The sequence below is a fragment of the Lampetra planeri genome, chromosome 43 (genome assembly GCF_965212315.1).
Source record: "Lampetra planeri chromosome 43, kcLamPlan1.2.h2, whole genome shotgun sequence".
Taxonomy (NCBI): domain Eukaryota; kingdom Metazoa; phylum Chordata; class Hyperoartia; order Petromyzontiformes; family Petromyzontidae; genus Lampetra; species Lampetra planeri.
This window is the reverse complement of record NC_136149.1, coordinates 5,682,230-5,707,812: the sequence shown is the minus strand read 5'-3', so window position 1 is coordinate 5,707,812 and position 25,583 is coordinate 5,682,230. Positions and strand designations below refer to the sequence as shown.

At 51.5% G+C, this 25,583-nt stretch overlaps 1 protein-coding gene across 3 annotated transcripts in view; it reads right to left on the bottom strand.

Moving 5' to 3' along the window:
- LOC144732631 (uncharacterized) overlaps nt 1–25,583 on the bottom strand; it is a 56,983-nt gene that overhangs the window by 12,150 nt on the left and 19,250 nt on the right. For all 3 annotated transcript variants that reach the window (XM_078614133.1, XM_078614132.1, XM_078614134.1), the window contains 15 exons: nt 25,309–25,391; nt 24,429–24,938; nt 23,342–23,432; nt 12,542–12,639; nt 11,606–11,690; nt 10,217–10,431; nt 9,362–9,437; nt 8,440–8,498; nt 7,588–7,930; nt 6,465–6,590; nt 4,940–5,011; nt 3,816–4,099; nt 2,930–3,345; nt 1,814–1,915; nt 402–685 (listed from right to left, as the gene is read on the bottom strand). In XM_078614133.1, the coding sequence (XP_078470259.1) occupies nt 402–685; nt 1,814–1,915; nt 2,930–3,345; nt 3,816–4,099; nt 4,940–5,011; nt 6,465–6,590; nt 7,588–7,930; nt 8,440–8,498; nt 9,362–9,437; nt 10,217–10,431; nt 11,606–11,690; nt 12,542–12,639; nt 23,342–23,432; nt 24,429–24,938; nt 25,309–25,391 (2,844 nt within the window). The remainder of the gene's footprint in view (nt 1–401; nt 686–1,813; nt 1,916–2,929; nt 3,346–3,815; nt 4,100–4,939; nt 5,012–6,464; nt 6,591–7,587; nt 7,931–8,439; nt 8,499–9,361; nt 9,438–10,216; nt 10,432–11,605; nt 11,691–12,541; nt 12,640–23,341; nt 23,433–24,428; nt 24,939–25,308; nt 25,392–25,583) is intronic.

Sequence of the window (25,583 nt, the reverse complement as noted above, 5' to 3'; positions counted from 1 at the left end):
GCGCTGAGCGTCAAACACTTGAGCAGCGGAAGCAAGTTGATCAACGAGTCGGGCATTCATCCCACGTCGCTCCATTCACAAGACGCCGGCATTATTCTGCGCAGGCCTCGTGTTCTAAAATGGCGACTCGCATTCTCGATGCTATTCACGACATCATCACGATCATGAGCTATCCACTGCTACACAGTCCTCCCCGTGACATCGCCAATCACGAACCGCGAGTTGATCTCATCGCCATCTCTGCTCGCGGACGCCAGCCTCTGGCGTGTCCCTCTTTTCCGCTGCCGCTCCGTCGTTAAGTCTCGCCCACTGCCCTTCGACCCTTTTTCCGCGACGTGTCCTGCCCAAGGCCGCTGACAAAAAGCACGACCGCGCGCGACGCACGGGTCACCGTGCCTCACCGGCGTGGACGCACACGAAGGCGCCGACGTCCAGATCGTCCACGCAGCGCACGCCCCACCCGCCCGGCGACCTCGTGCGGAACACCTGCAGCCTCACACGGAGCCCGTCGCCAACCACGCGGTTCTCACACGGCCACCGCCACGCCTCCTCTGCGGCCTCCTCGTCCACCTCCATCGGCTCTGCGTTGACGCCAGTTTCAACGCCGGCTGCGCTCGCTGCCTCTGCTGCCAAGGCCGCTCGTCCCCTCCTGCTGCAAGCGCAACGCGCGTTGCACTCGTAGATCCTGTGGTGGCGAGAGGTTGCGACGTCAGGAGGGAGGCGGGGTGATCGATAGAAAAGGCGACGTACGTATGTATTTTGAACAGAACGTGCCAATTTGTCACTAGTACAGCACACCGGTTGTGTGTTGGAGAGCCAAGCCACAACCTTTACAGTATGACGTTTTGACAGTAATTACAACTAACTTCATCAGGCGACAGCCAGATATGTGAAGAAGTCTGTTTCGTTTCTTATATAGAGGCGTAGAGGTCAACACATCTACGCCTCTATATAAAGAACGAAACAGGTGGACTTCTCCACAAATCTGGCTGCCGCCTGATGAAGCTGGTTGTAATTACTGGCGAAACGTCGTACTCAGATTGTAAATGTTGTGGCTTGGCTCTCCAACACACAACCGGTTAGTGCTGTACTAGTGACGAATTTGCCACGTTCTGTCTACGTGACAACCCTTACAAGTACGCAATCTAACCCAAAAACATCTATTATGGATGATATTGGTTGCGGAAGCCTACGTGTTAAACTGATTTTGAACTTATTTCGCACCCTACGTAGTCAACCGTGCTAATCAAAGGCCAAAACTCAACCCTGCAATTCCTTGCTCATGTGCCTACTAACGGAGAGGCCTCCGCTAGAGGGAGTTCTACAGAGCTCTCCGAAAGGGGAAGTTTGGCCTACTCTTCCACGCCGGCCGGACGTCTCGGAAGAGGTGGGAGGAGCCACACTTCACCCCACCACACGCTACCTGCTGATCCACTAACTACGGTGAACCCCTCTATACTGCTGGGCGGACAGAGGTGGGTGGGGGGGGATTTAATAAAAACTCGCACCACCGTTCAGCAGCCGCGCCGGGAGATCGAACCAGCGACCTCTTGATTGCAAATCTGGTGTGCTAGATGATGCCATTATCACGTGTGGAATACATTGGGGGGAAAAAATGGGGAACTGAATTATTGTTTGTTAAGTTTCAGTTTAAGTCTGGGTTTTGGTGTGAGCGGGCGGGTGAGCGAGTGGGCTTGCGAGTGGGCGTGCGAGCGGGCAAGCAGGCGGGCGGGCGAGTGGGCGGGCAGGCGGGCTGGCGAGTGGGCGGGCGGACGAGTGGGCGAGTGGGTGGGCAGGCGGGCGGGCAGGCTACCCCGAGAGAACTTTGCCCAGCAGACGTCCGTGGACGTAGCCCGTGGAACTCCCTCCCTCCAAGGCGACGCTGGCAGACAGTCTCCGGCAGGCACACCTCTCCCTGAGCGCAACCACCAACAGCGGGACCACCACAGAGAGACGCGCACAGATTACATCAATCAACATTGCATTCTTATCTTGTTTGAATTCATGTAGTGTCTTGGCGAAGGCGCTGGACAAAGAATGAGCTATTTGTACGGCAGAAAGGGGTCGATGAGACGAGTTGATGAGAAGGACGGTAGTACACGAATGTGATGATGCGTGAAATAAACGATGGTGAAAGTGACAATGAGTGGTTGACGATGAGCGAGCGTGACGAATGGTTAAGGAAGTCGGCAGGAGGGAGGGCGAAGAGGCGTTTGGGTAAACGAGGGAAAATCGGTGAGTCTTAAAATAACTAATAATGGGCAGTGACGCGGATCGTTGTTTTATGTGTACCTCTCCCTTGCCAAGTTGCTTCCGTAGTTATTTACGTTATTTGACTGTGCATAGCTTGTAAGTCGAAAAAGTATGCGTGTGTGGTATACGTGTCATTACGTGTTGGCTAAGCGTGTGTCATTTGACACCGTGGACGCCCTCGAGAGATTAGCAAAGTGAAGGATTCTAAGAGAAAACACGCCGATGCATTGAGCAGTGAACTGTACACTCCAATAATTGTAATTATGGCTGGCTCGGTGGCTTAGTATGTACGTTGAACTTATTTCGCACCGTAAGTAGCCAACTGCGCTAATCGGAGGTGGGGGTGGGGAAGAACAACAAACTAAACACAAAAATCAGTTCTAAAGAAATGAGTTTTCAATTGATATTTAGACTTAGTAGTCGAGTGAGCGGCTCACAGTAAGAAGGTTGCAAATTAAAATCCTGGTGGAGGGGTTGACTCAGCCCATCATCGCTCCGGGGCGACTAAAATTGATACCACTGTGTGGGGATGTCAACAGCGGTTGTTCTACAAGTAGGTTCTCCACCACGGGCTCAGGGCCGCTCACAGTAAGTGAGCACCGCCTCAACGCTCATTGAGCTATCATCGCTTTTTTGACCTCGACAATGACGACCGCTACATTGTTACAACACTCACGCGTCTCCGCAGTCGTCCGCGCAGTCGCAGCTGACGCAGAAGCGGCGCCCCTGCCCGGGCACCGAGCCGCAGGACGGGCGCCAACGGTACAGGAAGGGCTCGGGCGCGTCAAGCCCCAGCGAGTTCACACAAGGCACCGCCACGTGCTTCTCGCTGCCCGCCGACAGGTCCTCCACCAGCAGCTGGGGCAGCCCCGTGCCGGGCGGCAGAAGGCGCAGGGCGGCCGGGCAGCAGCCGGGCCCGGTGCCATTGTCGGCGGGCAGTAGCGCCGGGTTGGGCTCGGAGGACACGTCAACGGACGGGTTGAAGGAGAAGAGGCGTGCGCAGAGGAAGCGGCGCCATCCCGAGTCCGCCAGGAAGCGGCGCGTCTCGTCCGCGGAGCTAAGCAGCCTCCCGCAGGGCGCGCGGTAACACACCTGGCGCACGGACGCACGCGTGTGCGTGTGCGAGTTAAACCGTCTGCAAGTTGCAGGGTGGGTCCCGTTCACCACCGAATCTCGCAACGTGCAAGTGGTTCGCGTTCAATTTATTCAGAGAGGCGTAGTGCTGCTGTTTTTAAAGATATTGTACTCACCGCAGATAACTGTAGCGACACGACCGCACTCTATAATGGTTCGTAACAAACTGTGCGACGCTCTCCCGATTCGGAATAAAAAACGATGTGCATGTACGTCATCGGAATGGGAAAGGGTTAAAACAGGAACTGGTCAACTTGATCTCACCAGCGCACGTATGCAACGGCTTTCTTGCCCTAACAGCTCTCGGTCGGCTTCCGTCCCGCCAACTGAACACTCCCCGTGGACAAACAAATGAACGAGCGAGGAGAGCGCCACATCATCCGCGCGTGTGCACCATCTCAGCCGAACTCGTTTTCCGAACGAGGCACCTGCGAGGTGGAGGGCAGGCGCTGGAAGCCGTGCAGCAGGGGGACGCGCAGCGGGTTGGTCCAGCGCGGCACGTCGTAGCACAGCGACGGGGGGCACGGCGCCGCGCAGCACCGCACGTCGCACCGCCGGTGCGAGCCGCGGCGTGCCGACGAAGTCGTCGACGATGACGCGGAGGACGACGTGGCCCCTCGCGCGTCGTCCCGAGCCGGCGGGACTTCCGCGCGCGCCAGCAGCTGCAGGCGCCGCCCCTCCTCCTCCAGGCGCCAGCGCCGCTCGGCCCAGTCTATGCCGGCACCACCGACGACGACGCGGACGGGGGAACCGAACAAGTGTGGGCTGGGCATGGCCCAAGACTTCACGTCAAGCGGCCCACGGGCCACACTAGGGCCAACCGCTTCGATATATTTATCCGTCATTGCAAGCACCTCAGCTGGACTAATCGGGCACCGGAATACTGTCTAGCGGTGTAACAACACCGTGTTTCTAATTTTAGCGTGCCCCGTCACTTCTGCCACTGCAAAGATCTACCCCAAGAAATCGGGAGTTGGCTGGATTTGTTCTGATTTGCCAGCGCAGATCATGCAACTTTGCCGCGGACCCTCAAATCCAAAGTCTGCAGCTGTTCACCCTTTTCAAGCTCTTATTTGCCGCAGCCCCTTAAGGGTCTGTCGACCGCCAGATGACATGCTCTGTCCTGTGTTGAACATCTTAATAACTTAAAATATTCAATCTTGATTTGAAGCTTTCGTGACTGCAGGAATCCATACTCTTTGGTTCTTTCGGTAAAGTCACGTGGGTATAAAATAAAATAAATCACGACGTTTTGATCGCAACACAAGCCATGATAACTCCACTGCTGGATGAAGACGTCATCAAGCCGTTGCATTGTTCACGGTCCTGCGATTGAACAATCCGCCCAACACCCGCACGTGAGCCGATACCAATGCTCCATCTCTACGGGGAACGGGCAAGTTGACTTAATGCACTTTAAACGTGAAACATTCGGGAAGTAAATCCAATCGTGTGAAATTGATACAAAAAAAAATTCCAAATGAGACGACACCCAACCCCACCCCCCCACCGACACTTGTGAACCGAGCGGCGAGTGATGAATGCCGTGTACCTCGCCTCAGGGTGGACAGGATCATGTCATACTTCCCCATCACGGTGATCATCGAGAAGGACTGCACGAGCGCTGTCACGCAGACACAAACACGCACGCCAACACAGCCATGAACACATGCCGCTTAGACGTGTGTAATGACAGGGTGACACCTGCCGGCCTGAAGGGATAACTACGGTTATGGCTGCATTACCTAATGCCTTATTATGAAGGGCCGTATCGGTAAAGGTGAAGGGCGGTGTCAGTCGAGAAGCTCCGGGAACCATCCCGAAGGTTCTGGAAAGGGGGCGTGGCCAGAGGTGGAGCTTGGTCGCGCCAGGCAGATGTAAGGAGCACGGAACCTCTGGTTCGGGGCTGTTAGCGTGGGCTCTGGGTCCTGGTTGAGTCACTGCCGTCGTCATCTCTTAGTCTCTGACCACGCGGCGGTTCTTCTGCAAGAGCAGCTCCGTCACCGCCGCCGCTACGCTCGCCAACCAGCCAGCGTGGCGCAGGACGGAGATGGGCTGCGTGTTTGGACAGCCTGGCGTGTAGCCGTGCTACGAAGTGTAATCGCCCCGTGTGCTCTTGATAACTCAGAAGCCTTCTACTCGACGTGTGTCGGAAGTCGCTCACTACGCTTCCCTGCACGAACGGACAGGCGGTCAGACACACGCGCGTGACCACGATGTGGACCGCAGAGCCGACGAGACGTGGCTCCCTATTGGCTGAAGGAGCGCACCCACGGAGAAGCTCACCAGCCGTTGGTGGAGGGAGACGATCGGCGTCCGCCGTACCTCCCAACGCGGGAGAAGGCGAGAGGTCGGAAGGTGCGCGGAGCGAATGGGAGAGACGTTATGGGGTGTGACGAGGGTCGGCAGCGGAGTGGAGGTTGGATGGAGAGAGATTGAAGAGAGAGGGCGGGACCGGGAGTGAGGGAGAGGAGAATCGGTTCGAGGGCTGGGGGGGCAGGAGAGAGAGGAGGGCTCGGAGACGATTTAGACGGTGGAAGTTTTGAGTGAGCGCGCTCAGCGGAAAATAATGAAGCTTCTCACACCCACTTCAATTTACCCGACGTGTCGGAGTCAGTACACTGGCGAGCAGAGGCAGCGGCGATTGTCAAGTGTTGCACCCGTGAATGAGAGGAGTAATATTTAGCGATTTTTCTTACCTTTCCAAAACTGTGCACTCCTGTCGTTTTTGTTTGCATTGTTCGTTGTAGCTTTCTGACCCACCCGCTAAAAAACCTTTCATAGTTCATCAGATTTCTCCAGGATAAATAAAGATTCTGATAAGGATTCTGGCACGGTACCGTGCGTGTGTCGAGTCAAATCCTGGCTGGGGTCGATAAAATCAGTAGCCGTGTTGTGGGGAAAATCAACAGTGCTTGCTTGTAGAGAGACTCAACCCCAGCCACAGGAATGAGGAATTTCCACCAAAAGGTTCAGGGCTGTACAGTTGAAGGTTAGTACCACCTCAACGCCCGCATGGGCAGGAAGCTTCCGTGCGAGAGTAGGCCCCTTCACAGAAACACGTCGAGCGGTCACACCCTGGTTGGTGGCGTCGACAGTCGCGACGTTCCGCTTGAGGTCGTCCAGGCCTTGCGAGATGATGTCAAACACCGCCTCCACCTTCCCCATCTCCCTGAGGTGCGACCAGAACCTACGGACGTACTCTGTAACGGCACGCGCAGCCGTGAACTTAGCAGTAGCAATGTGTGCATCCCATAACCATAACAGGTCAAACACACGGATTGCATATTGCTTTCCAACATGAGATTGCATTTGGAGATTATGGAAAATGACAATGACACGAAAGAGCCGACTCTTTTAAAATGACGTCACGGGATCTTTTACGTCCATTGCGGCACATTTGGAGCGTATTTTATGGTTAAAACATCCACGGTATTAACCAGGACGGCCCACCAGATTTGAACCGCGAGCCTCTGCAACGAGCGAGGAACGTGTGATGTGTCACCGCGCCTTGATGATGATGAGATTGCACGTGCAGACCTTTGAGGTCTGGTATGGACAACGCAACAGAGATGGGATCCCGCAGAAGGCAAAGAAACGGTGGGCTCCACTCGCATCACCGGCACTGCCCGCGGAGACATCCTTGACCCCATTATGAGACCTCCTTTGCCAGTAGCAAGATATAGTCATAGGTTTTTACCCTTTTATCTGGCACCAAAACTGACACCTTTTTACAAGGAGTCATGTTTGCATTGACCACAATACCTGCAGTCGGAATGCAAACAAAAAAAGACAACTCTGATAATGATATGCACTGTCCTTGAAGTTGATTGGTCCACACCCGAGACATCATTTCTTAGAGCCTAGTCTCCATTGGTTTTGGACCAGATGACGCCAAAAGGCGTACAACTCAAAAACAGCGCACTATCAGAGTACTGAGAGCTCGGGGTAAGCATTTACACTATGAGACCTCCTTTGCCAGTAGCAAGATATAGCAATAGGTTTTTACCCTTTTATCTGGCACCAAAACTGACACGTTTAAAGGTGTCAGTTTTGGTGCCAGATAAAAGGGTAAAAACCTATTACTAAATCCTGGACCCCGTTCAACGAAACAAACAAAAATCTGCAATAGCCTCGTTGCAAAAATACTCGGCTCCCGTAATTCCCACGAGGTATTTTATTTTTTCCTTCCCCACTCACCCACGTCCAGTTGTGAGATGTCATGCGCAGGCGCCGCCGGGAGGTGCAGCGAAGGGGTGGACGCATCCCGAAACTCCGGCACAGTCAGAGGCGGCGAAGGAGAGTTCCGGGAAGACCCCGGCGCGATGGTCTCGCGTGGCGTGTGAGCGTCTCGTGGATGCTCGGGCAAGATCATAGGTGGCGGAGGAGAGTTTCGGGGAGACTCCGGCACATTTGCGGGAGGCGTGGGCAGCGCCCGAGTGTTCTGGCTGGGCGCCGGCATGCTCTGTGTGTTGGTCGACATCGAACCTGTGGCTAAAGCCGCACTGCTTACCAGGGCAGCCGTAGTAAAAGGGTTCAGGAGCTGATGACGGGGGAAAAAAAAAATCACGCGTAAACACACGCGTGCGCGAAGGCCAAGGTCACAGTGGTCAAAGTGTGGCATGATGCGCTGGTAAGAAACATGTAGGGTATAGCAGCATCCCCATCACCACTACCACCACCATGACGAAGAGTGGATCTATGTGTGTTGTGTGGAAAAATGCAAGGAACCGGAAAGAGAGGAAGACTGAACAGAGTAGAGCTTGACGACATAGGAGATTGGTGCCAGAAAGATGTGCGCACGACTTAGATGCCACTACATATTGGCACAAGACGAAGGAAAGTGGAAACACGTCACGGAATGGGCAGTGGACACCTGTTGGGCTATCTGCCCATGGACCGTGATGATGATGATGAAATATTTATGGATGAGAGGTGTAGAGGGAAGTGGCCAAAGACGACTCTGGCAAGCCAGCTGGGATCCCTAAACAGGGCCCCAGTCGCCGCTCCACCCCCGGCCCGGCCATGAAACCCCCGTTGGGGTTCGCTCACCGAATGGCTTGCGACGCTATCTGTGTCGCTGATGTCACCGGGTTCACTCCCACACTCCGCTGTCGACGAAGCAAAGTGTTCAAGCGTCAACGCACTTCACATATAAAAATAAACGATTTAGTTTTGCCTTTACCCCAGTTTTTTTTATAAACCACAGTGTCACGGGTGTCTAGGCGATTCGGAATGAATTAAATTCTGAATTTTATTTGACATTACGGAATTGTGGGAACTAAAAAGCATCAATAAAACAAATCGGCTCTGTGTCTGGACTCCAGACACGCGACTTGTACGTAAGAAGTAAGAACATTCAATATTCACACACAAAATAAAGACGCACAAACGCAATCTCGTGAATTATAAAGTTCCCCTGCATTCTTGATCTATCGTATGGTGGAGGGCTCACCATCAATGTTTGTACATTGATGGTGTTGAGGTGAGCCAATGAGCCAGGGGGCAACTTCAGGAGTAGCATCTCGGTGAACATCTGAAATTCTGCGGGCGGTGGTGCAACTACGTGCGGTCCCTGGCCTTGTCCCTAAGCAGTGGCTGTTTTGCAGCCGCCATACAGCACAGACCTTCCTGGGTTTCGGTTTTATTTTCAGGCACTGGGACCTAAATTTTCTGGGCTCTCGGTGGCAAGCGAGCTGCTCGTCTGCAGAACACAGAGCGGACGTATCCAGAGGTAGAGCTCGGAGGTCAGAGTGCTGAGCTGCGACTGTTGAGATGTTGAGTTCTACGTCAGCAAAGCTTCCTGTGACTGAACTGAACTGGGGTTTCACGTGTCGTGAGTTGATAGCCTCAGCCCTGCCACGAATTACTGTACAAAAAAAGACAACACACTACCTTAGTTTCTGCACTCAATCCGGCTAAATTCCAGCTCTGAGAGTGAAATCATATATGGCAGCCGCCATACAGCACAAACCTTCCTGGGTTTCGGTTTTGTTCTCAGGCACTGGACCTGCATCTTCTGGGCTCTCGGTGGCAAGCGAGATGCTCGTCTGCAGAACACGGAGCGGACGCAGATACACACGTCAACGCGCTTGGAACAGCCACCACAAACCACCACCTTCACCAACACTAATTATCATCAAAGATTTGAAGCTTTCGTGACTGCAAGGATTCATACTCTTAGTTCTTTCGGTAAAGTAACGTTGGTAAAAAATGAAATTAAAATTAATAATAATATTTTTTTTATTTTTATTCATTTTAATTTCATTTTTTACCTACGTGACTTTACCGAAAGAACTAAGAGTATCATCAAAGACAAAGATCCCCCGCATAGCCTGAACAGACTGTCGTGGCAAGTGCAGTTAGCGAGCTCCTAAGAAGGACGGCACGACACACAAGGGGGTTGGCCAGCACCACGCCCGGCTGCCTTTGTCTCCCCAATGGTGATGTTTAGACACCTTACTAGGTACTTATGTGAGGCTGAGTCGACCTAGTGGAGGCCCAAGACCGGTTCAAATAGTCGTCACTGGTGTTGGCCGTGAGCGGGAATCGAACTCGGGTCGCCGGGTTCGCAGCGCAGCGTAGCGCTAACCGCCACACAACGGCTCCCCAACACCACCGCCACCACCACCACCACCAGGTTGATGAGGTTACTGAACGGTGCATCAACGAGTTGATTCATAGCAAGTCAATTCCCGCGACGGTCGATTTGAATCACGAGCGGGGGATAGCCCAGCGTCTCGGCAGTGCCAGAGTCTGTTCCCCGACAGAGAATCGTCCCCGCCGAGGCAATGGGCCGTTCTCCAGCCCTCGCGACGACCTCGTTCACCTGTGTGGACGTCGAGGGGGTCAAGTCCTGCGACAGCGAGTAGCTGAACACGTTGTCGGGAGATTCGGGATCGCGCGGCGACGCCACCGCCTGGGACAGAGGACGGCGGCGGTGCCGCTGACGTCTCAGCCTTCCCCTCTGTCCGCGCTGCCGTGTTCGCGTGCCTCCTCCTCCCCCTCCTCCTCCTCCCCCTCCTCCTCCTCCATCGTCGTCATCTGCGACGAGGCGACGCACGCAAAACCCGTCGGTTTGGAAGGCCAATAGCCCTACCAGACTAGTGTGACACGTCGTAATCATCTTCTTGGTTCTTTCGGTAAAGTCACGTAGAATGGAAATAATAAAATAATAAAAATAAAACATAATACATTTATATTATTATATTATTATATTATTTTATTATGGTGTATTATTTTTTTTATTTTATTATTTCCATTCTACGTGACTTTACCGAAAGAACCAAGAAGATGAATCCCTGCAGTCACGAAAGCTTTAAATCGAAACGTCATAATCATCATCATCAGTTGTGATCAACCCACTGCTGGATGAAGGCCTCCCCAAGCCGCTGCTATCGCACGAGAGTGACAATAAACTTCTGAACGCCTTCTGAATGATGCATGGAGCCAGGGAAGTTACTCTCCGCCTGACAGGCATCCTGCGGGCGAATAGGGCTCGCCATCATTCAGCCATCTACTCTGAAGCCTTCTCTCTTGCAGTGTTTAATTTCGGGGGGGGGGGGGGTGTGCAGGAGGGAAGAACACAACGCATACGTTACCGCCGCATCGTTCCCTGGTTGATGCAACCGGCGGGAGTTTTTTTTTTTATTGCGAAAGGTCGCAACACGCTGCCCAGATTTGTGATTGGCAGCAGCGGCCAACGACGGCCTGGGAGAGGCGGTGGTGCGGCGGGCACGTTCGGAGTAAAAAAAAAACACGTGTTCGTTTGAAGTATCCAGAGGTAGCTCGGAGGTCAGAGTGCTTCCTGTGATTGAACTGGGGTTTCACGTGCAGTGAGTTGATAGCCTCAGCCCTGCCACGAATGATTGTACAAAATAAGACAACACACTACCTTAGTTTCTGCACTTAATCCGGCTAAATTCCAGCTCTGAGAGTGAACTAACATATGGCCCGATTGTCACGTGATAAACAGTGGCAGGGTAGGTGGGAAAGTCCTGCCCCCTGCAGTGTGGTCACTTGAATGTATCTCAGCATTCGCTTTGTAGTATCCGCTTCCCTGGGTAATTCTCTAAAACAAAAGTTTACTCTGCTCTGCGAGAGATCCGAGTGGATTCTTCGTCCCGTAACGCGATCGGGAGAACACTGGGGACCAAAAGAGATTCGCAAAAACGAGGGAACTGCTGCACGTCGCGACAGCCCGGCAGAGTTGGCGCACCTTCCGTCGTCCACTTGCGCTTGCGCAGGAATCCCGGGGACCAGCCTGCACCGCGGCAGCGGCTCCCGCTATCGTGCGCCAACACCTGGGAGGGATGGCGGCATGCGAGTCACGATTCGTTGAATTATAACGATTATTTTTCTCGCGATATACCCATAGATTCGTTGAATTATACCGATTATTTTGCTTGCGATATACCCATAGATTCGTTGAATTATACCGATTATATTGCTAGTGATATACCCATAGATTCGTTGAATTATACCGATTATTTTGCTAGTAATATAGCCATAGATTGCTATTCTTCGGACGAGATGACGCTCCGGAAAGTAAGAGGTATGCTTTGGGGCGATTAATTTTTTTAAGTGCAACTGGCACTGACCGCACATTTGCGCGGGATACACGACCGGGGTGGAGGGTGGGTGGGGAGGCTTAACACGTCAGCGTGAAACATGAACCTGGCCCATCACGCAGGTGAGGGCGGTAATGCTACCAACACACACTTGCCTGCCCGCCCGCCCGCGCGCCAGCCAGCAAAAAAATCCATAGTATACTTAATAATCGGGAGAATGTGGTATTATAGAGAGCCATCTTCCAGACGAAGACGATTGAACGCGCTGCTTTATAAAGGGGAAGAGAGGTCTTCTGGAAGGAAATTCTGAACTGCTGATGGTGTTTTGGGTCCTCTGGGTGGTCACGTATTGCTGTAGTGACCTATCTCAAGGATGATGATTCTGAACAACTAGATGAAAACAAATCTTCCAGAGGACTACAGGACTGCCAACTTTTAGCTTTGAAGCTAAATGGGGAAAACAAGTGCGTGTTATCATCTGGAGAATATTGTATGAAAGAGACGGACTTTTGTCTGCTTATTTTAGGTTTACTAAAATAAGCAGACAAAAATTCAAGCAAAATCAGCTGCCTGGGGTCACTCACTGCTGCTGGCGCCTCCGTCGCCGCTGCCGCCCTCGGTGCTGCTGCTGCTGCTGCTAAGTCAGACGTGCGTCCAGACGTTGGCTGTGGGGACCCGGGCACTGCAAACATAGCGGACAGCGGGAGGGCCTTGAGCACTGGTGAGGGACTGGCAATCGTGGGAAACAACACTCGGCATACCGGAACACACACCACTCACCTCGACAATGCACTCAACACACGGGCGGCTTAGACGCCTGCGCGTAGGAATGTGCGAGTCGTCGATTGGTGGCCCAGCGGTAGGGCTTTTGCCGCTCGCTGCAGATGTTCGTGGTTCGAATCTGACAGGCTGCACCGGTTAATAATGCGGGTGTGTTAGGAACATGATACGCACCGTCTGCTTTCTGAGTGGACTAGGGGCGGCCATGGTCCAAATTTGCCAAAAAAAAAAACCTTCAAGACAACCTCGTGCTACAAGAATGGCACGAACACAAAACGTCCAAATGATTTGATTGGATCAAATAGAATCATATTTGTTTTGTCTTTTTCCACAATTGCGCTCCGGAGGTAGCACATCGTCATGAGAAGCAGAACTGGTTCAGAACTCTCACACAGGAGTGGATCACTTCGTGTTAAGCGATATCCCCTGCAGAGGAAGATAGATTAAACTATAAAACTAAACTCATTTTATGTTACCAGGAAAGAACCATTGAGCTATGTAGCTCTTTTTCAGAAGTGACCTGACCATCGCAAATGATAGCTCAACTAAGCGTGCTTATCATGTGGAAATTCATCGCAGCCAAATACTCTCAGCGCATGTTTCTCAATCTAGAGAGAAAATCCGTAGGACCCAGAGAAAAATCCACATTCCCACAGGGGAGAGAGAGAAAATTCAAACTCCAAATGTACAGACGTCAGGGCCGGGATGGAACCCACGACCTCCTGCATACCAGGCGAGGTTGCTGACATCTCGTCACCGTGGCGCCCTGATGTAATCGCAGAGCCACTTTTAATACACGCCAAGTGAACTCGAGTCGGGACTTAAGGGGGCGCTGCATTGTTCCACGCGCTCTGCTGTGGAGCCGGTTTTGGGCATCGGGGGGGTTTATTCCATTGAATGTGTTGGGCTTTTTCGGTGTGGCCACTGGTGACCTGGCCTCATAACCCTGGACTCTTGAATGCCTCGTCAGCACTGTTATTTTTGTCATCAAACGCTCATGTCTTCCTATGCACTTCGATGCGATGAGTGCATCGCGAGCATATATAATTATGCATATTTGATTGTAATTATCAATGAAATCGACTGATTGACGAATCGACGCTTCGTTAAATGGATACAATAAATATACGCATAAAAAAAATAAGCCGGCCAGGTAACTCAGCCCACCACCCCTTTGTGGGGAAGTTAACTTTATGGATAGACTCGACCCTGCCATAGGAATGTAGAACTTCCACCACAGACTCAGGGCTGTAAGCATGAGATGAGCATCGTCGAAATGCTCATTTGAGCAGGAAATAACTCGAGACTTTTAGATTTTTTTTTCTAAAGTCCACCAAAATTAGGAAACAACTTTACCATCACCATGTGGACTAATTCACCTGGCACCTTTTGGGAGCCGATGTTCCCTTCTTTAAGGATTTGGTGAAAAATACCAAAAAGGCAGCAAAAGCTTTCGCTTTGGCACATTTGCATTTGCTGGTACAGCTGTGACTCTGTGTGTTACCAGAATGTTCTCTCCACCGACACAAGGGGCGAGTGTTTTGTCTAATTGCTGGCAGGAACCCGGTGTGTTTTCGGGTTGTTTTTGGGCTGTCCCGCGTGGCATTCGCCACGATGTCCGACGTTTTGCTCCACGTGTCGGGAGCTTCTTCAGGAACAAAACGGAAACTCCCCAGCACGTGCAGCGAAACGTCGGACATCGTGGCGAACACCATGAGGAACAACCCGACAAAGACACCGAATAGCCACATGGCACAGCTGCGAAAAACCTATGCAAGTAGCAAAAGAAAGCCAACTCCAAGTCAGCAGGAAAGAGTTTATTGACGTTTTTTTTGGAGATTATTACAGTGCTTAGACAACGCCATCACGGTCAATAAGAGAGATCCTCCGAGTCAACACGAACAAGGCACAGCTGTTTCAGCAAATACAGCACAGCAACGACAACCGCCAAACAGGATGCTACTCGAGCACAACAAGAAATTGCGGCGGCAGAGGAACGATCGCGTCCACCGACTGAAACCCGCCGTGGCCTTGCGAGCCTGGAAAACACACGGGGCGAGACAGCGGGAGCGGTGCCGCGTGGGGGGACACGGTTAACAGGACCTACGAGGCCAAAGGTCACATTGAGGTGGGCGGCCAAACAGGCGTTGTGGACATCGGAAACCAAAGCTGGCCAAACGATTTTGAATAGTTTTCGATTGAAAGCTTCTTTCGTGGCTGCAGGGATTCATATTCCTGGATCTTTCGGTGAAGTCGCGTAGAAGGGAAATAATAAAATGATAAAAAATTAAGCAATAAAATTCTCATGACGTTTCGGCCACAGCACAAGCAGCCGTCCTCAGGTGAAGAACAGAGCTGTCGGAAAGACAGCGTCCTAATGAGGAATGTTGCAATGGGAAGGAGCGAGCGAGCGAGCAGCTAAAGAGGGCAGAGTGCACTCGGCGGTCAAAACTTACCACGAATTCTAACCAACTGTTACACGAGCACTAGCCGTCCTTCCGGCCAATCAAACGCGAGCGGCTGCGCTGCACAGCAAGTGTGCACACTGTGCAGTGGCTCCGGGTCGGTGTGTTTTGTCAGCCAGCTCGGAACGGAATTCGTGTCGCTTGGACGTGCGCTGTAATCATGTGACACCGAGATGAACGCCCGATATGTCCTGTTAACGCAAGCAGCTCTAACTTTTCAGTTCAGCGTGCACAAGAAGAAACGGTCACAATTTCGATTTAAAGCTTTCGTGACTGCAGGGATTTATCTTCTTGGTTCTTTCGGTAAAGTCATGTAGAAGGGAAGTAATAAAATAATAAAAATAAAACATAATAAAATAATTCTCACGACGTTTCGGCCACAATGCAAGCAGCTGTCCTCAGGTGGAGACTTCCCTTCTACGTGACTTTACCGAAAGAACCAAAAAGATGAAACGGTCACAAGTTCTTCATTCCCGAAAGAAAATAAATGCTGATAAAAGGAACGAATCGACTGAGAAATTGTACTAAATAACCAACCGAAGTCACATAAAAGTGTGCGCTTGTCAAAAAATAAGTGGAATGTACAGATAACTTGAGTAACAAGAAAGCTGGAATACATTCGGAGTAAACTTCACATCTTACAGGAGGCAATATTATCGTGTGTGCACGCACGCACGCACGCAGCCACACGTACCCGGACACATACACGCGTGCGCGCATGCACACACACCTCCTGAGCTACTCGGAGTGTCCAGTCACTCCGCATTCTGGGCAAAAGGGGTGACCCTTGTGGTGGTATACGTGGGGGCAAAGGGCTGGACTGCACCCACCACGGCTGACTCAGCGCCTCCGCCAACCGGCGCTTGCGAATTCAAAAGCAAGAGGGCTGTAGCTTTCGAATCGTGCTCAGGATACCCCGCTGTGTAATGCCCGCACGACGGCCGGGGGAGGCGAGGAATTTAAGGCGAGATTTCAAATACGGTACCCAACTGCCGAAAACCAGGATGTGCGCACGCCGCGAAAGGGCGTTCTACGTGACGCAGACAGCGCCCATTGCCTGGCGCGGCACGTGAGAGGTGTTTAACAATATTCGGGCACGTGCCGCACGGAATGATCCAATTTGTATTTTTATTGGGTGTAAATTGAGAAAACGCGGAAAGACTGGCGTTTGGGATACGCCGGTCTAAACGATGTCATCGATGGGCAGGATGGGATCGGTACCTTCTCTTAACCCTTGACAAAAGTCACCCCTTAACCAGATAAATGCTACACTCTACAGCGCCCTGTAAATGGCAGCGTGATTAAGTTCAACAACACAGTTCGTTTTTAATAGCGACGCGCATCTACATAGAACCCCCCCCCTCCCCCCCCTGAAAACGCTATGCCTGCACGAGCCAGCGTTTAATACTCTTTCTGCCCACAGGTCGGCTCAAACGCACACGTGGCGGCGGTAACTAACGAAGAGGAAGAGACTTGAAGGGACTTGCGCAAAGACAATGAGAGAGAGAGAGCGAATGGCGCGCGTAGGCCTGTAATTTTGACTTGAGCAAGCAAGGGCCGCACTGCAGAGCGGTGGCGTGCTTGGCATGGGCCCCTGGTGCAAGGAATGAAATGGGGCATTCTTTTGTTCAATTCCGCACCACCGCCACCCCATCGTCACAGCCCAGTGCCTAGCCCCCTCCCCCAACCATGGCTCCGGGTGCAGATGCACCGCCTGCACACTCGAACACAAGACGGCCTGCGGATCAACGTCGCGAACGTGCCAGGCCCGGTTTCCACAAGTCCCCCAGGACAGCTGAGCTCTCGTGGGCCTTCTCCGTTGGCATTTTCATGCCGCCGGACTTGCGCATCCAATCAACGACGGCAGCAGCTTAACGAATGCGAGTCCGTCGGCGGCCGTTCAATTACCCATGCACGTTGGCAAAGAGGTGAGGGCAAACGAGCAGCGTCGTTCCACGCAAGAGCGAGCCTCAACACACAGCTGCTGCTGCTGCTGCCGTCGCCTAACCGAAGCCATCATCGATTTGGAAATAGTTCAGCTCTATTGCGGAGCAGCGGTGTGTGACCGTTGCACCGTTTTTGCGGTTCAGCAAAGAGGTAAACGTGAGCCGAACCACACTCGCTATTTGTCGTGTCGGCAGAATCAAGGATGATCCGCCATGGTGGTGGATGCAGACTTTGGCCTGTTGGGAGAAGCAACTGGCTGTGTGTCTGCTTCCAGGGTCCTGGTAGTGGTACAGTGAATGGGTATGCTGAGACTGCATCCTGTGAATCCAGTTTCACGGGAGTCATCCAATGAAAGAACCTTTCTCCGTGGACTTCAATGCAGACAAGACTCTGGACTTGAGTGCAACGCACGTAACAATGTATCGATTTGAGCGTCGACCACAACCGTGCAAGCTTTGAAACTGTTACGTGTGATTTATGCAAATTGTACGAAAAGGATATGCCCATGAATGTTACATTAAGGTTCATGTAGGAAGCAAACCTTTGAGAATAACACAACAAAATGGAATCACTACAATTGGGGTAGTAAAAAAAACATTAAACTGTTGGGTTGAATCGGCGCCCTGAAATGGCAAAAATTCATTGAAACGCGGTGAACGTGATTTTTTGCGACACATGCCTAAACGGCAATTTGCACTCGCGTGGAGCAAGAACGGTAACAGTGCACGCACCCACGTGCGGGGCAACACAGCAATGAAACGATCACACAGTAAAGAGGTAACGTCGCGTTTGCTAGCAGTACTCATCATCAATAACCGGTTTCCAAGGGTTGAGCACATTTATCGGACAAAATTAGAGGCGCAGCCTCGACAGAAACACATTCGACGAACAAAAATGTAGCGAGCCCGCTCATTGCTGTGACTTATTCTTCACAGGAGAGAGCGTCGGGGACAAACGCTGATCGTAGCAGGCATAGCAGTTTCAGCCTAACAGCTACACGGATAAGTGCCTGTATAATACGGTAAAGGTCGCTCTACAAGCTGCTACCGTCGTATAATAAAGTTACATTCATACATCAGGTTGGTTACAGTTAAGCGTAATGTAGGCGCGAGAGTCGGTCAATGCTGAAGTTAAACGACGGCACTCGAAAGTTACGCGACATCCCGATAGCGCGTCGCGCGACGCCGTAGAGCCGCCGGGTCCGCAGGTGACGAGATCAAAGGAGGGCAAGTAGTGCTTGCACCGGGGCGGGCGACGCCTGGATGGATGGCGCGGTTCAAAGGGCAAACATTTTGCGGACGAAAGTACCGAGGCTGTGCGTCCCGGTCGGTCCGATAAGATGAATAACAATGTTCAACAAAAAAAAAAAATTTGGCCTGGACTTTTGCAGCTGTTTTAGACTAATTTCAGGGTGCTGATTCCAAATCTGATCTCAGATTTGCTCTATCACATCTCATTTTTATGCTATCGGCATACCCCATTTTCATTGATTTTACCCGAAATTAACTCTGTCACTTATGATTGCAAGTTGTTGCGAGTCAGTGACTGCTTTAGTGTTAAAATATGGTGCTGTATTTAGAGGATAGTGTGTTAATAATATAATTTTATGTAGATATCCACATTTATTTAATATTTTTCTTCTGCAGTTTTTATTGAAAATGCAATGCCAGATTTGGAATCAGCACCCCAAAATTACCTTAAAACCGTTGGAATACCTTATGCCAGAAAAAGTGTGTTGACCAGTGTAATGGTTCTTCAGCGACGGAAAAGTCACTGATATTTTCCGGCGGCAGGGCTCTTGTAACGTCGTGTCAGTGACGTTCGATGGAGAAGTTTCGTGCGTGGGGGGAGGCCAGGTCACGCCGAGAGGTCAAAGCCTCGAGCCGGCAGCGCCGATATTCACCAGGCAAGCTGCCAAATCCTAGCGGCCGCCTGCGATTAAACCAGAATCTTAAGAGTTGATGACCTCAGCCCAGTCACCAATGACTCCACGAGAAAAAGCAAATGCATAAATACATTCAATTTGGTACTGCACTCAATTTGGCTAAATTTCAGCTCTCGAGAACAATTAAAACAGCATCACGCGATGAAGGTTTCAGTGGCAGCGTGGGTAGCAAAGTGTTGCCTTCGACTTTGTCGGCCAGACATCACTTGAAGGTTTTTCAGAGGTCGCTCTGTGATCTCCATTCTTTGACAAATGGTTGCACTGCCCTGCGAAATACCAACTGGATTCTCCGTCTCACGATGACTTCCGACAGCACAATCGGGAATAGATTTGGGAAAGATCATTTTTTTTTTAAAGAAGTGTGGGTATGGCGCAAGAAGTGACATCACTAAAGTGCAACCAAACTGAAATTTCCAAGTCTTTGTTTTTCATTTACAAAGTATTAAACATGTACCGGACCAGCCTGGGGGACACAGCATGGGCACCTATGCACGATGAAAAAACCATTTGGTGTTCATGATAGTGATCGCTCACTGCTCACAGATGCCACTGGCAGCATACGCGACGACACGATGTCACACAAAGCCCTCAGTCTCAACGCGAACCCATCCCCTGGCAACCTCACGGCGAAGTTGAACCTTGCATGAAATGTCTTGGTAAACCAGGACAATGACCTCCAAAAAATCAAGTGTTCTCCGTGATCATAATGAGTATTGAGCGGTGCACTCATCTCTGATGGTGGTCTGAACGGGCAGTGAAAATTCCATGTTTTCATGGCAAGACACCAACCTTTCCATAGGACAACCACTGCTCACTTCCCACCCTGTAGTGCAGTCTTTCCGGGTCGTATTTAATTTACCAACCCCTAAACGATGATAACGATGGTAACATTGGCTATGGGGCTAAATCCACCATGGCCAGGATATGAACTCATGCCCACACAACTGGGAGCACATTGGTTCTCTACCAGCTGCAAGGTATTCGAGTCTCTATCTGGGTTCAATCTCCAGTTTATCCATGTGTGTTTTTAAACATCGTTAATGGCCATACATCCTATATTTTTGGCAGAATTTTCAGATTAATTATCCTGTGTGCAACCAGCAGGGCATCAAGTGAACTCTTCTATAAGTTTTGGCTGCGTGTTTTCCACATCTTTCCGTCTCCCGCACGCATGCACGCACTGGAGTACATTTAACCACGTGTTTCACACCTCTCATGGGGGATACCTATAATTCTAAAAGTCCAGACATTTGCCCCGCAGCAAACCCTCGGCCGTCTGTCGAAGACGGCATGAGGCAGGAGGGGGCGAAATGTGATTAAGGTGCAAAAGTAGTCTTTTGTTTTAAATGTTTTACTATGTACAGGTATAGCTCGTTGTTCGTTCATCTGCCGCTGGACTGGAGCCTCCCCAACGCAATGTGAGTCTTTGTCGCCATACTTTACCACGCTGGTCAGGGCGGGTTGGTGAAGGCGGGAGAGCATAGATGGGAGAAGAGAGGATTGCAGGAACAGAATGGTGTTGAGTGCATTTGCCCCATTGCTGCCCAGCTTGTATCCCCGCAGCCTGCAACCGACTGTGCAATGCGGTCGCCCACCCAAGCACTATCCAGGCTCAAAACTTGCTTGGCTTCCAAGATATATTGAGATCGGGTGATTCACGGTTGATATAGGCGATAATTATATCTTATATATGTAACTGATGCCTCTATTATTAGTGGGTAACAATTTTACAACAGACCGACAATTTAAAAAAGAAACAATCTCTTTAACGTCATTGGTCTAAAAAGCGAAAAGTGCCAATGGGATGGTGCTCATCTCCGTTTGCTTCCCAGAGCCGGCGGTGAGAATTCCACATTCCCACGGCAGGGGCCAGGATATCCAAACGTTTCCACCACAGCCGAGTGTGCGGCGGGGATCAATGCGGTATCCGCTCACCGCCGCAGAGTCAGCGCGGGCCGCTGGGCCGCTGGGCCGCTGGGCCGCTGGGCCGCTGGGCCGCTGGGCCGCTGGGCCGCTGGGCCGCGTCGCGCGACGGCCGGGGAGTGGCTGACACGCGTCGACCGCAACCGACCGCACAACCCTCGACTCGTCGGCACCACAACTGTGTTTCCTAAACGACGCAGACGTACGATTAAGGCACTCCCGCCGCGGAAAACTGGAACAGTAGCAGGGGGGCGTGTGCATTCAAGCCAAGGCACATGGAGGGGCGGCAGGGATAACACTGCAGTCCTCTCCTCCAGCCCAGCTAATCCCGCGACCTCACACCGATAAGCGCGCGGAGCTTAAGCCGAGCTCCAAGAAGTGGGTTTGCTGCTTGATTAAATTGCGTCTAGCTGTGTTGGTGAGTTTGCGGGCTTTGCGGTGACGTTAGGACATAGTTGCTAAGAAAGGTCAAACCGGAACTAAAACCACAGTTAGGGTGCCGTGAGTGGGATGTTACGGATGAGGCGTGCCGGCGAGACCATGGTGGCCACTCTTTCTAAACGGTGGAGACTCGCTCTGCTCGAGATCGCAGCGCGTGTGGACGGCACCGTCACGTTTGCCTTGTCACAAGAAGCACTTTGTCCACGCCTATTGTCGAGTGGATTTTCTGTCGGGGTTCAACGATTTGCCAGCCCGGCGATTCAATCAGCCGTCGCTATGCACAGTTGTGACGGAAGCCAGGAGGCAAATTGTTGTTTTAAGATATTGGCGAATTAGCAGCATTTAGTGGCTGGAGGGGGTGATGGGAACTCATTGCATGCAAATCTCACTAATTGGGAAAACATTGACTCTTACCCATACGATTGGATGCATGCGTACTTTTGTTAAACATTCGATAGGAACGGCTGCATCAATGACGCATAGTCAGATGAGTTGCGTACTGTGCATGTTACGCAAAGGCATATGAATTATGTACGAAAATGAAATTTGACGTGTAATACATATGCACCGCACTTTTCCTGCACATGATGGAAGATACTGAAGCGTGCATGGGGAGAAGCGGTCACATGATCATCGGGGCCCACGAGGGGGCGTTCGGTAATGCGTATCGCTTCAACTACAGCGTGTAGTTCGGAATAATTTGAAAGACAAGAGTTTTTGCACAGCAGTTCAAAGTAACATTGCAGATACGGTGTAAGGCTTTAGTTAATGCTCACCCAATACGTTCGCATCAAAGATTGAGAGAATGAGCAACTGATTGAAATTTGTGGAAAAAAAATCTATGCGTCATTGCACCCACACACCTCACACCAACGACATTTCATTTCGGTAACGCTTTCTCCAGGATGCAAAGCCAAGGCTAGAGGCTGGAAGTGCCTTCAAATGCCTCATGTGTTATGAACCCCAGTGGGTTTCCCACAGGAAAGCCACAAAGACACTTTTTTTCAGGAGGGTGATGCATTGTAATGTTTGGCTAACGCCAATGACAGTGTCCGTTTTAATTGGTGGGATGAAACCGGAAAAACCGGAGGTAACCCACGCAGAACAGGAGAACGTACAATCTCCGCAAAGAAATAAATCCGAGTCAGGAATCGAACCGAGAGCCTTCTAGCTGTGAGGCACAGGTGTTACCTCCACTGCACCACCCCCACTGCCCCTTGCACAAGGATATGGGGATCTCTCCCCTCTCTTCTCTGGGAAGGTTGGGTTAAGTGCCTGTACCAGGGCTTAATTTCTCACCAAACTGCAATAGGCTGAGAGACAGGACTGTAGGAGGGCATTAGGCCAAAACTGAATCAAGATAAGGCTTGCCAGGGGCAGAAATATTTCTCGGGCCACCGACGCAGCTATTATGAAGCCACGGTTGCACCCAGATGTTTAAACTGCTACATTCACTTCCCACTCCTGCCACTCAAACCCTGCGGGCCAAATCACCACCGTGTGCACTCATCGCCCCGGCTTCTGGCCGCGGACTGCACGGGCGCAGGCCGAGCATTGGCGAAGCGTGGTTACAGGCGTGCGTTACACTCCAGCAAAACAAAAGGCGAGTGCGCACGTAACAAAAAAAACAACCAATACACAATCGGAAACATTCCGAGGCGTCTCATCTGATAAAGTCACTTCGTCGGCCGTGCAGAGACGAACGAGCATTGCGGGCGGCCGCTGCGGTGAACGGGGAGTGTCGTCTGCGGCGGTGCAAACGGTTTCTCTAAAACCACCTTCGCGCACCGTGGACCCAACGTGCGGCGCTGGGTGCGGTGCTGTCTGCGGTGCTGATTCGACCTACGCGGCAATGACAACCAGACTCGGCACATGGCACTGACCCTGCGGGTGTAGTGGTGGTGGCGGTGACGGCGGTGGCGTTGCCGATTGATGTCCGGCAGCGATCCCGGGCCCTGCTACCGTGTGCTCGCTCTGAAATGCAACAGGGGGGCCGGAGGTTGCGATGCAAAACATTTTTAAAACCGTGGCAGGTTATTTTTTTTTAATCACAGTTTAAAATCTTTCCCTCAATTGTATTAAAGGTTTGACTCAACACTTGCTTCTTTGTTGTCTCGTTTGTATCGTTTTTTCTGAAGCATATCATTTCCACAATTCGTTGCTGACCGATTCTCACATGTGTATGGATTTAATTCCACGGATTGATGGACTGTTACATGCTGTTAATACGATTGGAATGTATTCAAAAAGCCTAAACGTGACCACATCTCTAAACGCTGCGGCAGGCAGTGAGCACAACACCCCGTGCTGCTGCGTTTGTCTCTTCAGTGCCGATGATCACACATCAGATATTCCAAGATACTTTGGAATTATCATTATCACAGCAGCAAGATACGAGAAGTCCTTTTTCTTTTACTTTTATATTTTGTTCGGTGCGTGTCTCTCCGTTTCCATTGTGCTTTTTGTCTCATGACAGACGAACTAATATTTTAATTATCAGAGCTGGCATGTGGCCAATTTAACAATTAAATACATCCTTGAATATCAAATTTCGGTGTGCATTCATTGACGACTTGACCGGGATTACCAACTCATTACCCATTTGAGTAGAAACATTTGAATTGTGGGTGGCTATCTTAAATCGAACCCACGATCGTAGCAGTGCCGGCTCATCACTCTGACGAGATCACCCAGCCACCTGTGCCAGATTTTAGTTAAATGTATGGATCGTTCAAAGCAATACTCTGCAGGTATAGTAACTCTTACGGGCATTGTAATGATGCATCACCCCCTGCCCATCACGATTCAATTCAACATATTTTTTTATTGCAGTAAACGAAGCACTTCTGATGGCTGCTGGGTTTAAAAGACCCTATTACACAAAAACACACGTGCATCGAAACTAACCGATATTCACGCAATGCCTACTCGCAGTAAAAACACACACTTCCCCCTCCTCCCCCTCCTCACCGTGACATCCTCTGGTGTCACCAAAGTCTCGTCCAGGTCGCCCGCGTCGCGATCCGGTGTTCCGGGCCGGGCGTCCACACAGCACGCTCGCCCTTCCTCTCCTCCTACTCCTCCTGCGTCTGCCGGGGCCGTGGGCAACGGCTTCACCAAGACCATGCACTCCTTCTGCCACCACTGCACGGATCCTTCGCCGCTGCTGCCACCGCCTCTGCCCGTGCCCTTGCTCGCCGCGACGAACTTCAGCCACAATTCCTTGAACAAGTCCTTCACGGTGTCGGGGATAGCTCTGTGCTCTTCCCTCTCCTGCGGCGAGAGTGAGGCGAGTTCCTCCAGCCCAGGCATCGAGTCGTAGTCCTGGTGCTGCTCTGGCAGGGCGACGTTCCGCTCCGCGACATTCTCTACCGGGGTCTCGGCGGAGGTCTCAGCGGCGGCCGGCGGTGCGATCTGCGCGACGCCCCCGTCCACGCCTCTTTGTTGCGAGGCATTTCGCAGCGTGTACAAACTTGGGAGCTGTGGAGCCACACACACGCGGGCGTGCACACACACGCAGGGCACACGGCTTGCAAAGAGGCCTTCATCCAGCGGTAGATAGATCCGAGCTGCTGCTGTTGATGATGATAATGGTGTACGAGTATGCGTGCTTTTTTCTTTTCTTTTGGTCTCCGTCCAACGAGGAGGTGGAAGCAACGAATTCAGATCACGTGCAAGGTGCAAGGTGGACTGCCGCACTGCAGCACCATGAGAGGTGAGGCCATCGCCCAGCAGTGAATTGACCATGGCTGATGGTGATTGTGATCGTGACGTGACAAGCAAATAATCACTTTCGTGCCACAATGCTGTGACGAGAGAAACGGGAGCGCGAGTACAATCCGGAACTTACTTCTTGAAGGTCATCGTCGTCATCGTCATCATACTGCAGAAAACTCTGGTCTGTAATGGACCAACTGTAATCCTCCTCGCCACCTGCATCCACCACAAACAACAATGTCATAGAGGGCAGGGGAGTGTCGACCCCTCCTTTGAAGTGAACAGTCTTGTTTTTGTATGCACGCAAATATGTTGAACTTTTTTCGCACAGTACATAGCCAACCATGCTCATCGGAAGATGCAGCATCTCATGAGAAAACGGACAAGAGCCATTTCTCCAGGCTCATC